The 16035-nt window shown below is 56.2% G+C and overlaps 1 protein-coding gene across 3 annotated transcripts in view; it reads left to right on the forward strand.

The window, feature by feature from the left end:
• CBS (cystathionine beta-synthase) overlaps positions 1-7476 on the forward strand; it is a 21807-nt gene extending 14331 nt beyond the window's left edge. For 2 of the 3 annotated variants that reach the window (XM_032276766.1, XM_032276767.1), the window contains exons 11-17: positions 218-323; positions 1447-1524; positions 1736-1870; positions 2371-2479; positions 3401-3485; positions 4247-4288; positions 6703-6901. In XM_032276766.1, the coding sequence (XP_032132657.1) occupies positions 218-323; positions 1447-1524; positions 1736-1870; positions 2371-2479; positions 3401-3485; positions 4247-4288; positions 6703-6806 (659 nt within the window). In that variant the 3' untranslated portion in view covers positions 6807-6901. Of the gene's footprint in view, positions 1-217; positions 324-1446; positions 1525-1735; positions 1871-2370; positions 2480-3400; positions 3486-4246; positions 4289-6702 lie in introns of all 3 variants that reach the window. The other variant, XM_032276769.1, reaches the window with a different exon arrangement.
• Positions 7477-16035: the final 8559 nt, after the last annotated feature.

Below are 16035 nucleotides of genomic sequence, written 5' to 3' on the forward strand. Positions count from 1 at the left end.
GAGTAGCTGCCATAACAGGCATGAGCCACCATGCCCAGCTAATTTTTGTACATTTTTTAGCAGAGACGGGGTTTCACCACGTTAATCAGGCTGGTCTCAAACTCCCAACCTTGTAATTCATCTGCCTTGGCCTCCCAAAGTGCTGGGATGACAGGTGTGAGCCACGGCACCTGCACCCACATGCACTCACCTCGCGCGTCTGTGGCCCTCTCTGCAGGTGGCAGTGCTGGCAGCACGGTGGCCGTGGCTGTGAAGGCCGCGCAGGAGCTGCAGGAGGGCCAGCGCTGTGTGGTCATCCTGCCCGACTCAGTGCGGAACTACATGTAAGACACTGGCTTCCCTCCCAGTCCCTGCTCCTCTCCGCTGCCACCCTTCCCTGGAGGCCTCTTGTGCCTCACCTGAGAGCCAGCAGCTAGCGCTGGGAGGGGAGGAGGCTGCGGGCCCTGAGAACACTTCCCTCACGCTGCCTTAATGCTGTGAAAATCAATGCACGCTCGCAGTGACAGCGCTGACCGGAGGGGCATGAAAGGCGGTGGCTCCCTCTCCGTCCCTCCTGTCCCTCCTTCTCTGGTGTCTGCCCCTCTCACACGCATTTGTTGGCCATGAAGGGTGGGAAGTCCAGCCCCCAGGCTTCCCCCTGGGACCTCCAGCCACTACTCTGGGGTCCGCGAGCTCCAAGGGGCAGCCCTGGCCTTGACGTCCTGTTGGGCCGGGTCCTGTGCCACCTCCTGCCTACTGACTCCCTCTGCTGCTTCCCCCAAACTCCGGGCTGGGACCGAGTGCTGCCCAGGCGGCCCGAGACCTGCAAACTCCGCACAGTGCAACCAGGTGGCCACATGGGACTTGCTGTGACTGTTTTGCCCAGAGGCCCCTCAGGCAGTAACACCACAGACCTCACTGGTCACCGGGCAGCCGGGCTGAGACTGGGGTGCTCTGCAGCTGGCCTCCGGGGCAGTATGGGGGCGAGTGTCTAGAGACCCCCGTGGTTTCCTCCATGGCCTGCAACCCCTGAGCTCAGCTGCCCTTGGGGGCCAGGCTGGGCTGGTGGGTGCCACAGTTGGGTTCCTGGCGTGGGTGATTCACGTCTGGTGCCCAGGGCCAAGTTGCCCTGTGCAGGCCTCTGCCCACCCGCGTCGGTGCAAGGACACCACATCCCCCGCGCTTGGCCGGCCTGTCGTGTGAGCCCGTGCGTGTGTGTGAGGGCGAGGGGCAGAGGCCGAGCCTGAGCACCTGAGCCGTGGCGTGTGCATGCTCACACAGGTTTGTTGGCCATGGCGGGTGGGAAGTCCAGCTCCCAGGCTTCCCCTGGGTCCTCCAGCCAGCACTTGGGGTCCCTGCTGCACCAGTGAGGTCCAGGAGAGGGGCTGGGTGTGCAGTGCTTGCCCCTAGCATGGGCAGAGGCCTGATGTGGCCCTTCGGGGCCTCAGTGACGCCCCCATCCCACAGGACCAAGTTCCTGAGCGACAGATGGATGGTGCAGAAGGGCTTCCTGAAGGAGGAGGACCTCTCGGTGAAGAAGCCTTGGTAAGGACGCTCGGGCAGAAACCCGCTGCCTGTGCTGCCCTGCCTGGCTGTGACGGGCAGGAGAGCGATCCCCGGAGACATGCTACCTGCACTGCCCTGCCCCGCTGTGACGGGCAGGAGAGTGGCCCTGTGGCTTCCTGCCAAGGTGCTGACCCAGGTGGCAAGAGCGTTTGTCCTTGCCGTCATGCCCCGGTCTGCCCTCTCCCCTCAGGTGGTGGCACCTCCGCGTTCAGGAGCTGAGCCTGTCGGCCCCGCTGACTGTGCTGCCGACCGTCACCTGCGAGCACACCATCGCCATCCTCCGGGAGAAGGGCTTCGACCAGGCGCCCGTGGTGGACGAGGCAGGGTCAGTCTCAGCCCCTGCCCTGAGCTCAGTCCCAGGCTCTGTCCATCCAGCTCCTCCCCCATCGGTGTCACTGGACAGGGTTTAGGGCATTGGACAGCCCCGTGCCAGTCCCTGAGCAGCTGGGGCAGGGCTGCTGGGCTCACTCCGGGCCTGCAGACCTCGCCCACCCACCCTTTGGGTGCAGCCTGTCCTGGGCCCACCTGGAGGTCAGGGGAGAGACTTCCCGAGGACATATCTCACAGCAGAAGGCCGTGGCACGCATGCCCAGTGACCACTGAGAACCTCACGCCACAGAAACCTGACAACTGGTCACCCTCGACCCCGGTGAAAAGGAAGTCCCAAGGACTCTTGGTTTCTTTCTCCCCGTCAGGGCCCAGCCTGGTTCCTGCCATGTGTAGGGTCGTGGCAGCCGGCTTCCATGTGTGGCCAGAGAGCGCTTCTGCCGGGGCTCCTGGGAGGGGCGAGGTGTTCGCTGACCCCTGCCACCCCCCGCCCCACAGGGTGATCCTGGGAATGGTAACGCTGGGGAACATGCTGTCGTCCCTGCTTGCCGGGAAGGTGCAGCCATCGGACCAAGTTGGCAAAGTCATCTACAAGCAGTTCAAGCAGGTATGCAGGCACATTGGGACCACGAGGGTGCCCAGGTCCCCCACCCCCCACCACCCCCCCCCCCGGCCCCAAAGGCAGGATGCGGCATTTCCTGTGCGGGGTGCTGGGTCCTCGACCCTCAATACCACTTAGGCCGAAGCCGGCTGCACCCCTCAAACCGTGAAGCTGAAGCACCCACTTTGCACATGCAGCAGCCCGGCGGGGAGGCTCCCACCAGGGCGGGCTTATCCGCAGCAGCCATGTTCTGGGGACTCACTGGCGCTCAGCAGCCGTCCCAGCATCATGCAGCCTCTGCCGGGCTCTTCCTCATGCCAGGCCTCACATTCCTGTGCATGCACCTGCTTATCCAGCAAGAGCTAGAGATTCCGGGAGAAGCCCTGTGATGGCTCCTTGCCGGGCTGGTCACACCCCGCAATTATCACGAGAGCCCACCTTCCGCTGCCCTGAGGGTGGCCCGGGAAAGATTGTGCGCCTTTCCAAACGTAACCCCCCGTGCGTGAAAGGCTGAGGGTTCCGCCCAAAACCTAGGAGCGAGTTTGACTTCTTTTCCATCTCATACACATGCCTGAAATTTCACCCGAATCCACACGTTCCTCACACTCTGCCTCCTGAGTAGCTGGAATTACAGGCATGCACCACCATGCCCAGCTAGTTTTTGTATTTTCAGTAGGGACGGGGTTTCACCAAGTTGGCCAGGCTGGTCTCGAACTCCTAACCTCAAGTGATCTGCCCGCCTCGGCCTCCCAAAGTGCTGGGATTGCAGGCGTGAGCCACCACACCCAGCCTCCTCAAGGGGTCTTTCTCGGGGCGTCCTGTCACCCTCTGATGCCTAGGTTAGGACCCTTCTACACAATGCTTTCCCTTCCCCTGTGTTCCTTTTCTGGGGGCCGGTGGCGCCTACTGAACGCACGTCCCTTGCAGATCCTCCTGACGGACACGCTGGGCAGGCTCTCGCACATCCTGGAGACGGACCACTTCGCCCTGGTGGTGCATGAGCAGATCCAGTGTGAGTGCGGCCCTGCTCTGTGCATGGGGGTCTCACTGGGGTCAGTCCACCAAGCCTGGCCTCTGCCATGGGCAGCAGCTGGGCCCCCGCCCCCCGCAGGGTGTTAGGGGAATGGGTGGTGCCGACCTCCAGTGACCCCCCATCTTTTCCCCTCTCCGGGCCTCCCGCACGCCCCGGGCTGGTAAGCTGCACCGAGCCTGTGATTCCCGCAGGGACCCCTCAGGCCACACTGGGCGGGACCCCTTGTCCAGAGTGCACGGGCTCAGGAGTCCAGGCCCTTTGGCTCCTGGGAGGCCAACAGTCTTGGGGACTCTCAGGGACAAGCCCAGAAACATCTGGAAAGGTTTCAAGTCCTGACCCTGACCCTGGCCATGTCCCGCAGTCCCTGGAGAGGCAGTGTTTGCCCCGGCAGCCTCCTGGCCTTTGTGGGGCTGCTCTGAAGGAAGCCCCCACATGGTCTTGGAAGCCACTCATGGGCTGTCCCTGGGGCCCTGCTCCTGCTGAGCTTGTGAAGTTTTGCAACTCCTGAGCACATCCCTGGGCGTCCCCAGCACACCCCCACAGGCCAGGAGAGTCGCTTGCAAGTTTTGGGTCCTAGATGGCAGCTGCTGGCCTGGGGTCCACAGGAAGAACTGGGGAGGGCCCTGGAGGCCAGAGCCTGCCCACCTGCCGGCCTGTGTGTGGTGGGTGAGCGCTTGGCGGCTGAGGCTGGTCTGTGAGGGCCCTGAGTCTAACCCCATCTCCCATCCTTGGCTCTGCAGCGCGGGACCAGGCCTGGGCAGGCGTGGTGGGGGGGCCTGCAGGTAGGTATCACCCACCCCTCAGAATGGCCCTCGGGCTCAGAATCACAGCCTCTCCATGGCAAAGTAGGGGCTTCCAGGGTCCTGGACCCCCGAGCCTTGGTTAGGAGGGTTCCCCTCTTAGTCTCAAATTTGTGTTTGAACATCTCAAAAAAAAAAAAAAAAAAAAAAAAGATGTAAGTTCCACTGTCAGTGCCCAAATTACGTTTTCCTGGAGCGTGGCCATGCTTGTTACCACGGTCTGTGGCTGCTTCCGAGCGCGCCAGGGCTGTGCAGTCGTGACAGGGACTGTACCGTCCCCAGACCTGGAATACCGGCTCCTGGCCCCTGGCAGCAAGTCCTCAGGTTGCTCCTGGGTCAGTGCCTCAGAGCTGAGCTGCTCAGATGAGCTTCTCCAGCTCTGTCGCTGTGCCTCAGTGTCCCCGAAACGCAGGGAGTCAATCTTGTCTGGGTTCCCTGTTTTTTCCTGGGGATCTAAGTGGGCCACCCCAAGGGGCCTTTGCCTCCAAAGACAGGAGTGGCAGCCGTGGCGGAGTGGGGATGGGCTCTGAGGGCCCTGCCTTGGTGTTTCTCTCCCTCCCTGCACACCCCCTGTGCCTCATGACCATGGGCATAGGGTTCTGCAGAGACACAGGACCAGGAGGATGTGTGGGCAATGGGAGAGAACGAGGGCTGTGTTGAGAAACTGGCTCCTGGGACCGTGGAGGCGACAGCCCCCAAGATCAGCAGGGGAGGCGGCAGGCCGGGACTGGAGGGGTAGCGGTTCAAGTCCAAAGGCAGGACTTCGGTTCTTTTCAGGCCTTCGACTGCTTGGGGGAGGCCCCCCTCCGGAGCACGCATTATCCGCTGCTCAATTCTGGTGCTAATGTCATCCAGAAAACCTCACACACGCTCAGAATTTGTGACCAGATGCTTGGGCTCCCCACGGCCCTATTAATCTGTATTAAAATTAATCATCACAGTCATCTGTAATCCCAGCACTTTGGGAGGCTGAGGCAGGTGGATCACGAGGTCAGGAGTTCATGACCAGCCTGACCCATATGGTGAAAGCCCGTCTCTACTAAAAATACAGACCACGTGGCTCACGCCTGTAATCCCAACACTTTGGGAGGCCAAGGCGGGTGGATCACTTGAGGTCAGCAGTTTGAGACCAGCCTGACCAACATGGTGAAACCCTGTCTCCACTAAAAATACAAAAATTAGCCAGGCATAGTGGCACATGCCTGTAGTCCCAGCTACTCGGGAGGCTGAGACAGGAGAATTGCTTCAACCTGGGAGGCAGAAGTTGCAGTGAGCCAAGATCTTGCCACTGCACTCCAGCTTAGGCAACAAAGCAAGACTCCGTCTCAAAAAAAAAAAAAAAAATTTAACCATCACAACAACCCTGTCCGGGTATGCGGCGTGGGAGCCTGAGCCAGCATTAACACCCAGCCCGTGCTGGCCAGGAGGAGGCAGTAGTGGTGAAAATAGAATCAGGCCAGAGCTGGGAGCTGTGTGTTACCCACGGCATGAAGGGGCTCTGTGTTTTTAGACAGGGCCGTGCTGTCGCCCAGGCTGGAGTGCAGTTTGCTGTCATAGCTTGCTGCAGCCTTGACATCCTGTGCTTAACTGACCCTTCTGCCTCAGTCTCCCAAGTAGCTGGGACCAAAAGCGTGTGCCACCATGCTTGACTAATTTATTTTTTTAAATATTCAGCAGAGATGGGGTCTCAATATGTTGCCCAGGCTGGTCCCAGACTTCTGGGTTTAAATGATCCTCCCACCTTGGCTCCCAACGCGCTGGGATCACAGGTGTGAGCCTCTGTGCCCCACCCTGTTGAACAGGTTTGAATTTCATGGCCACACCGACTCTGAAGTCATGAGCGCCTCAGGAGCACAGCCTGGGGGTGGGGGTGGGGAAGGGTGTGTCCTGATGTGGTGCCTGGAGCCCAGCCTGGGGCCCATGGGGCTCATGTCAGAAGAACATGGCCTGGGTCAGGCACAGTGGCTCATGCCTGTAATCCCAGCACTTTGGGAGGCCGAGGCAGGCGGATCACTTGACATCAGGAGTTCGAGGCCAGTGTGACCAACATGGCAAAACCCCGTCTTTACTAAAAACACAAAAATTAGCTGGGTGTGGTGGTATGCACCTGAAGTCCCAGCTGCTTGGGAGGCTGGGGCAGGAGAATTGCTTGAACCCAGAAGATGGAGGTTGCAGTGAGCTGAGACTGCACCACTGCACTCTAGCATGGGTGACAGAGTGAGATTGTCTCAAAAAAAAAAAAAAAAACGCAGCCTTGGCCCCTGGGCTCCAGCAGGCTGCCCTGGGCCCCCACAGTGCACAAGTGCCCACAGGTCCTCGGGAGGCTTCTGCCCCGCAGCAGCCTGCCCAGCCTCCCACAGCGCCGGCAAACCTGAGCCTTGTTCTCCCCTCCTCAGACCACAGCCCCGAGAAGTCCAGTCCTCGGCAGATGGTGTTCGGGGTGGTCACTGCCATTGACTTGCTGCACTTCGTGGCGGCCCAGGAGCGGGGCCGGAAGTGAAGTCTGGAGTGTGGAGCGGCCCCAGCACCTTTGCCCACTTCACCATCACTTTCCTGAGCCCTAAACACACACGAGATTGGGAACTGCCTGGCCTGGCCCCCATTATCGCTGCAGACGGCGCGGAGCATGGGTTTCCCTTCACTAACACGTGGCTTCCTAAATGGCCTGTGTATGTGCTATGAGATGAAATGAGCTTTTCTCTAATGTAACTTGCTCTTAGGATGTTTCGCCAAGGCAATACTGAGAGTAGTCGGCCAGGTGGGCTGGACACAGGCAGTCTCTGGGCAGAGCGGATTAAAGGCAAAAGAGAGTCCACGATGGGGATGCAGAAGGGGGCGGGGAGAAGCATGGAAGGTTCCGCGTGGTCCAGCGCCGTCTGCTCATGGTGGAGCTGGTGGGAGCACTGTGAGAGTTTGGGTTTTTTAATTAAGGCGAAATTCACATAACCTAAAAGTCAATCACTTTAAAGTGAACCATCAGCGGCATTTAGTACATTCAGAATGTTGCATAGGGACCACCTCTCATGTTCCAGAACATTCTCTCCTCACCCCATGAAGCAGTCATTTCCCCTCCTCTGTTCCTCCTCCCCAGGCAATTGCTAATCGACTTTCTATCTCTGTTGTCTGAAATAGGTTTTCCCTGTTCCAGACAGTTCATATAAATGGAATCATGCAGCTGTGGCCTCGTGTCTTATTTCACTTTGCATGATGTGTCACGCATGTTAGGGCATGGATACCATTGTGTGGGTAGACGCATTCTGTTCCCTCATGTATCAGTGATGGACATTCGGGTTTTGTCTGCTTTTCAGCCCTGTGAGTAAGCTGCTGTGCACATTCATGGCCGACTGTTTGGACACCTCTGTTCATTTTTCTCGGGTATGTACCCAGGAGTGGCATTTGCGGGTAATGTGGTAACTGTTTAATTTGCTGAGGAACCGTCAAGCTGTATTCCACCAACAGTGCACCAGGGTTCCAGTCTCTCAGTCCTTATCAACACTTGTTATAAATCATGTTTTAAATTATGATGGCCATGCTAGTGTGTATGAACAGGTGTCTCGTTGTGCTTTAGATCTGCCTTTCTCTAATGATTGACGTTGAGTGAGCATCTTTTCGTGCACCTCTTGGTTATTTTTTGGGAGAAGTCCATCTCCTAATTTTAAATTGGGTTGTCTTTTTGCTGAGTTGTAGGAGCTCTTTATATGTTCAGGATACTAAACACTTCTCATAGGACTTGCAAATATTTTCTCCCATTCTGTAGGTTATCTTTTTACTTTTTTGAGACAGAGTCTCCCTCTGTTGCCCAGGCTGGAGTGCAGTGCCTTGATCTGGGCTCACTGCAACCTCCGCCTCCCGGGTTCAAGTGATTCTCCTGCCTCAGCCTCCCAAGTAGCTGGGACTATGGGCACATGCTAACGTGCCTGGCTGATTTTTGTATTTTTAGTAGAGACTAGGTTTCACCACATTGGCCAGACTGGTCACGAACTCCTGACCTTGTGATCCGCCTACCTCGGCCTGGCAAAGTGTTGGGATTACAGGCGTAAGCCACCGGGCCTGACCTCTTTTCACTTTCTTAATATTCTTTGATACATAGCAGTTTGTAGTTTTGGTAGAGTCAAGATTTATTTTTTTATCCTGTTGGTCATGCTTTGGATGTCATGCATTGGCAGATCCGAGGTTCATGGAAATGTACCCCTACGTTTTCTTCTAAAATCTGTAAATATTTAGCTCATGGATTGATTTTTGAGTCATGGATTGATTTTTCAGATGGTGTGACATGGGAATTTGTGGATGTCTGTCTGTATCAGCATCATTTGTGCAAGAGACAATTTTCTCCCCATGGAATGGTCTGGCACCCTTGTTCATAGTTGTATGGGCTCATTTCTAGACTCTGCTGTTCCATTGGTCTGTGTCTGGTCTTATGGAAGTACCACACCGTTTTGATTACTACAACTCTGGTAGGTTTTGAAATTGAAAGCATGGGTCCTACAGCTTTGTTTTTACAACATTGCCTTGGAAATTATGATGTGTCCCGGTGTTTTTGTCTTTTATGTTTTTGTGTGTGTGGAATTCTTTGAGCTTATTGGATCCCAGCATGCGGCAAGTAAGAGTTGCAAAAAGAAAACAGGGAAGGATCTCACTAATGAAATAACTCCCCAAACTGCCCCAGAACTGAAAGGCATGACTTTGCAGACTGAGTGGCCCACCCAGTGCGCAGCAAAATGGGTGGAGAAAGGGCTACACGGTGAACGTCACCGTGAAATACGAAGACATGGGAACTCAAACACTCCCAAAAAAGGACGGGAAGCCCAGCTCACACAGGGAGGCTCGAGATGAGAAAGGCATCGCCTTCAGCCTCCAGCACACGTGGAAACTGGGAGATAAACCATGACGGAATCCGGAAGAGGAAGAAATGCAGGCTGGAAGCCCGGCGCCAGCACTCTCTCACTTAGCAGTGGAGGCAGGAGACACTTCCATCGTGCAGGGCAGCCTCTCTGCCCAGGAACACACACCAACAAAAGGAGGGAGTAAAACCAGATGAAACAGTGTCTCAGGAGGTCCCAGGACCACCGTGAGTCCAGCAGTGATGAAATGGTGTCTCAGGAGGTCCCAGGACCACCATGAGTCCAGCAGTGATGAAATGGTGTCTCAGGAGGTCCCAGGACCACCGTGAGTCCAGCAGTGATGAAATGGTGTCTCAGGAGGTCCCAGGACCACCGTGAGTCCAGCAGTGATGAAATGGTGTCTCAGGAGGTCCCAGGACCACCGTGAGTCTAGCAGCGATGAAACGGTCTCAGGAGGTCCCAGGACCACCGTGAGTCCAGCAGCAGCAGGACAGGGGAGGCCCAGGCGGGAAGATTGCTTGAGGCCAGCCTGGCCAACACAGTGAGACCCCATCTCTACAAGATATAAGAAAGGGAAACAGTTCCTCAAGCGGCTGAGGCATTAAGGTCTCTTGAGCCCAGGAGTTAGAGGCTGCAGTGAGCCATGATTGCACCACTGCACTCTAGCCTGGATGACTGAGACCCTGTCGAAAAAAAAGGGGGGGACAGGAGAGTGATGCTTCAAGGGAGACAAAGAAATCAAGACGTCGCCAGAATGCAGTGAGACTATCCAGAGATCCTCATGCCTGGTGGAGAGCTGGGGGTTGCCTCAGAACCTAGAAAATAGAGGCTGGGCACAGCGGCTCACGCCTGTAATCCCAGCACTTTGGGAGGCTGAGGCCAGAGGATCACTTGAGTCCAGGAGTTCAGGACCTCATCTCTATTAAAAATATCTGGGCGTGGTGGTGGGTGCCTGTGGTCTCAGCTACTTGGGAGGCTGAGGCAGGAGGATTGCTTGAGCCAGGGAGATTGAGGCTGCAGTGAGCTGTGATTACGCCACTGCACTCCAGCCTGGGTGAGTAAGACCTTGTCTCAAGAAAGGGGGAAAAAAATTGGAGCTCTGTAAGAAATGTAATTACATAACATGACTAGGCTAGGAATAATAGTTGCTTCATCATAATCATGTCAACAGTGGATATTGATCTATTCTTAATCACGAAACTGTCTTGGAGGAATCCTAGAATGGAAGTGTATTTCCTGCTAGTGGGGAGGAGCATGGGAGAGGAAGAATCTTCATTTTTTTTGCAGAAGGATGTTGGTAACATCTATACCTAGAAAAAGAAAAAAGCAGCTGGGCACGGTAGCTCACACCTATAATCCCAGTGTTTTGGGAGGCCAAGGTGGGTGGATTGCTTGAGCTCAGGAGATCCAAGACCAGCCTGGGCAACATGAAGAAACCCCGTCTCCACTAAAAATACAAAAATTAGCTGGGCGTGTTGGTGTGCGCCTGCAGTCCCAGCTACTTGGGAGGCTGAGGTGGGAAAATTGCTTAAGCCAGGAGGTTGAGACCACAGTGAGCCGAGACTGCATCACCGCTCCATCCTGGGGGACAGAGCCAGACCCTGTCTCAAAAAAAAAAAAAAGAAGGGGGCGGCAATTAAAAAAAAATAAGAAAGAAAACGAGGGAGGGAGGGAAGGAACATATGCAAGTTTCTGGAAATAGGGATGCAAATAAGTTTATAGACGAGCACCACTCCAGCCTGGGTGGCAGAGGGAGACCCTACCTCTGAAGACAGTAGAACTCAGCCAGGCACAGTGGCTCACGCCTGTAATCCCAGCACTTTGGGAGGCCAAGGTGGGTGGGTCACCTGAGGTCAGGAGTTCAAGACCAGCCTGGCCAAGATGGTGAAACCCTGTCTCTATTAAAAATACAAAAATTAGCCGGGCGTGGTGGTGTGCACCTGTAACCGCAGCTGCTAGGGAGGCTGAGGCAGGAGAATCACTTGAACCTGGGAGGTGGAGGTTGCAGTGAGCCGAGACTGCGCCGTTGCACTCCAGCCTGGGGGACAAGAGCGAGACATCATCTCAAGAAAACAAACAAAAAAAACAACTCTGGTAAGCTAACAGTGGTCCTTCAAAGCTCCCAGGCCCTAACCTCTGAAACCTGTGAATAGGCTCTCTGGAGAAAGTCTGGCAGGTGCAATGAAGCTGAGGCTCCTGAGATGCAGAGGTGCCCCAGGATGACCCAGGTGGGCCCTAAATGCCCTCAAGCTTCGCCTTGGATTTTCCCTGTGGCGGCCACAGGGCTGGCCCCAGCGTGAGTCCGCCAGGCCTGCTGTAACCAAGTGTCCCACACGGGGTGCTTCAGCAGCTTACTGTCTCACAGACGTGGAGGCCAGAAGTCCAAGGTCACGGTGTTGGCAGGGATGGTTAAGCTTAGGATGTTGAGACTGCAGTGAGCTGAGATCAACCCTAAATAATGAGATTCACAAAATAACAATGAAGCCTAGGGTTCATTCAAGCTTAAAGCTTGGGGACCATCACTCGGGAAACTACTTGGAAAGAATGGGCCAGTGCTCCAGAGTGGAAAGGGAAGTTCTCGCTTACATAGGCAGAGAAGGGAAGTTTAACAGAGTTGCAACGTTTTCCATACAAGATAGTGCATAGGTTACAGAGATTCTTTTTTTAGAGACAGAGTCTTGCACCGTTGCCCAGGCTGGAGTGCAGTGGCGTGGACATGGTTCACGGCGGCCTTGACCTGGGTGGGCTCAAGTGATCCTTCTGCCTCAGCCTCTTGAATCGCTGGGACTGCAGGGTGCAGCATCATGCCCGGCTAATTTCTGTAGAGTTTTACCATGTTGCCTATGCTGGTCTCCAACTGGAGGACTCAGTTGATCCTCCTGCCTTGGCCTCCCAAAGTGCTGGGATTACAGGTGTGAGCCACGGCACCCAGGCTGGTTATAGTGATTTGATTGGTTACAGTTTGCCATATTCTAAGAAAGACGGAGTTAATATTCTATCAGGTAGGCGTGATGCCCTTATCTCTGGGCCATTCAGCCTTTCCTAGTCATTTACGGGACTTAATCTATAATCAGAGAAGCAGAATGTGCAGCGTCATGCTCTGTGCCTCAGCCCAGAGGCACACTCCTCAGCACTCAAATAATGTCAAGTTCCAACAGCCTCCAGCTTGAACTGTTTAACGCCGCATCTCCTTCTGGGGCAGAAGGGAGCCTCAATCCCAGGCCTTCCCAGCTTCTGTGGGTTGCTGGCCAGGCTTGGGGGTCCTTAGCTTGGAGAAGCGCCTTGTTCTCTGCTTTCACCCTAGCAGAGCGTTCTCCCTCTGCGTCTGTGTCCACATACCCTTTCTGGTCAGGACACCAGTCACTGGGTTAGGGTCTAATGGCCTCATTTAGCTTTAATCGCCTCTTTAAAGATCCCTTTTCCAAATAAGGTTATATTCTGAGGTGGGAAGGGTTAGAACTAAAACACGTACATTTTCAGGGGACACAATTTAGCCCACAGCACTCCCCACCCCCAAAACACACACACACACACACAGTGAAGAGTGCCGGGCATGATGGCTCCCAACACTCTGGGAGGCTGAGGGAGGCGGATCATCTGAGTCAGGAGTTCGAGACCAGCCTGGCCAACATGGAGTGCCTGTTGACGAGCACCTCCCAGCCTTGGCATTTGGTAGACTGACAAGTCTGGAAAAAGCCACAACCCTGGACCCTGATCTGGGTTTGAATCCAAACGGGGGGTTCTTGGGCAACTTGGAGACAAGATGTACCTCACACAGATGAATGGAGAAGCAAAATGTGGATATCCGTGCAAAACAGACAAGGATTCAGCCTAAAAAGCCATGAAACCGTGGGACGCGCCACAACAGCATGAATCCCGCACGGTCCCACTCATGAGAGGAATCTAGAAGAGCTGGGCTCAGGGAGGCAGAGAGGACAGCGGCTGTCAGGGGCTGAGGAGGGGATGGGGAGTTACTGTTGATTGAGCAGAGTTTCAGCTGGGAAAGTGAAAACGTTCTGGAGATGGATGGCAGTGATGGTTGTGCAACATGAATGCACTTAACACTGCCCAACTGCACATTTAAAAATGGTTAAGATGGTACATTGTACCACCATGCGTAGGTGGGGGCAGCCCTCACTGAAGACTGGGCATCCGAGCAGAGGCCGGGCAGAGGCTCAGGGCTGCCTGGCAGACCCTGAGGAAAAGCGTGCACGGCTGGACAAAGGCCTGCGTCAGGAGCATGGCTGGTGCAGTCCAGGTGCAGGTGGGAGGGCTGAGGAGGCGTGGAGGGCGAGGACAGGGGCTGCAGGGGCCTGGTGAGGATGGAGGGCAGGTCAGGTTGCAGTTGGGAGTGGGGGCTGCTCTTTCTGCAAGATCTGCTTGTCCTGCCCAGCCAGGAACACTGAAAACCGAGGGGAGCTGAGAAGTCCACATGGGGCGCTGCACGTGCCCATCCAGGCGTAGACTCTAAGGGCATGGAGGCACGGAGCTGTGCAGTCCACAACCTGCACACCCGTCCACAGCAGCCCTAACTCCAGATGGGTGGCTGTTCATATGTCCTCCACAAAACTGCAGCTGCTTATAATGTAGCACCTCTTGGCTGTGGCTCATGGAGAAGAAACTGTAACTGACACCAGCCCCACCCTGAAGGATCCAGGCACCCAGCCAGCCAGCCAGCTGTAAAGGATGTGAGGGGACAGGTGCTGATGCCCAGGGCTTTCCTAATGACCGAGTCTGGCCAGCTTCATGTTCTTGGTCTCTGGGCATCTCAGCAATGGCTTGAATTATGCCCTGGCATGGAGCCACCTAAAGGGTGGAGACAGTGTCGCTGTGGACACTAACGAGGGGCTTTCCTCTGTAGGTTGGTGGCATCCATGCTGGGCTGCGGCGCTGGCCTGGGAGGTCCCCGACACTTGGGCCCCCATGGCAGCGTTGTTCCTGCTGGTCCACCGGGCAAGGACACTGCCAGGGAGGCAGGTGAGAGGAGGAGAGGGCGGGGCTCCCCAGAGCGACTGGCAGGCACGTATACTTCAGGGAGCTCCGGCCTTCCCGCACCCAGCTCTCCTGGCACTTGGTTTCCTGCCAGTCTCTGGCGAGCAGGCTTTGCTTAGAGCAGGTGGAAAAGTTCCCTTCCCCACTCTGCAGCCAAGTGAGGCAGGGCAGGCCAGTGGGTAGAGGAAGGGGACAGGCATGACCTCTCCTGAACAGGCTTCAGAAGCAAGTCAGTCAGTCATAGGACAGAGGCGTGGAAACGTCTTGGCAGAGACTTGGCTCTTCCAGGAAATGGCACTGGGTGTTCTCGGGGTGCGTGGGGCTAGGGTGCCAGCAGGCTGCCTTGGGGGTGGGGGTGGAGAAGTTTGGAGCCGAGGTAGTCACAGAGCCCTCCTGAACCACAAGCCCTTGTGGGCCTCAGAGGCTGGCAGGGCCAGTACCCAGCACCTACAGGGGGAAGAGGGGCATGTGGTCAGGAACTGGAGAAGAGGGAGCTGGTGCAGGGTGCAGAGGAGAGCAGCAAGCAGAGAGCTGTGGGGTCTGCTGCAGCTCCAGGGAGGATATTCAGGGGGCCCCTAGGAGCTTGCTGAGCAGGGAGGCAGGAGGCGCACAGTGAGTGGGCTTCAGGGAAGGCAGGGCGTGGGCCCCATTCACCCCAGGGGGGAGTGGTACATACAGCTTCTCGGCTCCAGAGCTGTAGCGTTGACAGTCCACTCTATTTTAGGCCATGCTCAAAACCCGAAACACCCACATCCTCAAAAATGATCTTCAAGAGTTGTTCCTTGGCGTTAAATGCCAAGCGCCCCTGCTGCAGCCGCCTCAGGCTGCAGCCTTCCCTGGCTCTCTGCGAGGGTCTTGCGCACTGCCACAACGGGAGCCTGCTGGGCCCTGGGCTCCTCGAAAAATGCAGGGAAAGTGGCTGAGGCCAGTTATTCTCAGGGCAGTCAAAATGGTCATTGTGATGGAAGTGTCCTGAGAGTCACAATTCCGCATGTCAGCAGGTGCTCACCTGTGCATGGGGCCCCTTGCCGAGCCTGGCAGGCTCTGGAGCCACTGGTGTGCACACAGACACAGCCCCTCTCCAGGCGGGCACTCACAGCAGCCACAAGCGCCACCACCTCGAGGCCTGCAAGTCCTCCCCGGAGGCCACGCTGTGGTTCGGCTGGTGCTGTCCCCTGCAGAGGCACCCTTGCTGGCTCAGGACTTCCTAGCCCAGGACGTGTGCCCATGACGTAGGGTCTAGGTCAGCTCCTGGGTGGGGGCGCTGACGCCTGTGACTGAGCCCACAGTTACGGAGGTCTGCACCGCCTCCTGAGCATGTTCTTCCAGCAGAGGCCACACCACCATGTCAGAGGAGATTTACAGGCCAGCAGGAGTTGCTCAGAGCTGCGTCACCAGACCCTTGACTATGAGAAGGTCATAGGCATTTGCCATGGATGGAACAGGGACTGCAGAGAGGCTGGCTCAGCTGTGTAGATTGGTCCCCATTAGGGTCAAAATCGCAGGCTCCCTGGGCCCACACCCAGGAGCACACACCTGACCCTCATAAGGCCAGCATCAGTGGTCAAGACAAGCCCGGAGGGACCTGTGGGCTGTCTCCTCAGGATTTCTAAAGGTTCCCTGCATATTATTTTTTATTATTATTATTTTTTGAGACAGAGTCTCGCTCTGTTTCCCAGGGTAGAGTGCAGTGGAGTGATCTCAGATCACCGCAACCTCCCGTGTTCCGGTGATTTTCCCGCCTCAGCCTCCCGAGTAGCTGGGACTACAGGCACACACCACTATGCCTGGCCAATTTTCATATTTTTAGTAGAAATGGGGTTTCACCATGCTGGCCAGGCTGGTCTCGAACTCTAGACCTCATGATCCACCTGCCTCAGCCTCCCAAAGTGCTGG

The sequence above is a fragment of the Sapajus apella genome, unplaced genomic scaffold, assembly GCF_009761245.1.
Source record: "Sapajus apella isolate SASKATOON/1434 unplaced genomic scaffold, GSC_monkey_1.0 scaffold8, whole genome shotgun sequence".
NCBI classification, from domain to species: domain Eukaryota; kingdom Metazoa; phylum Chordata; class Mammalia; order Primates; family Cebidae; genus Sapajus; species Sapajus apella.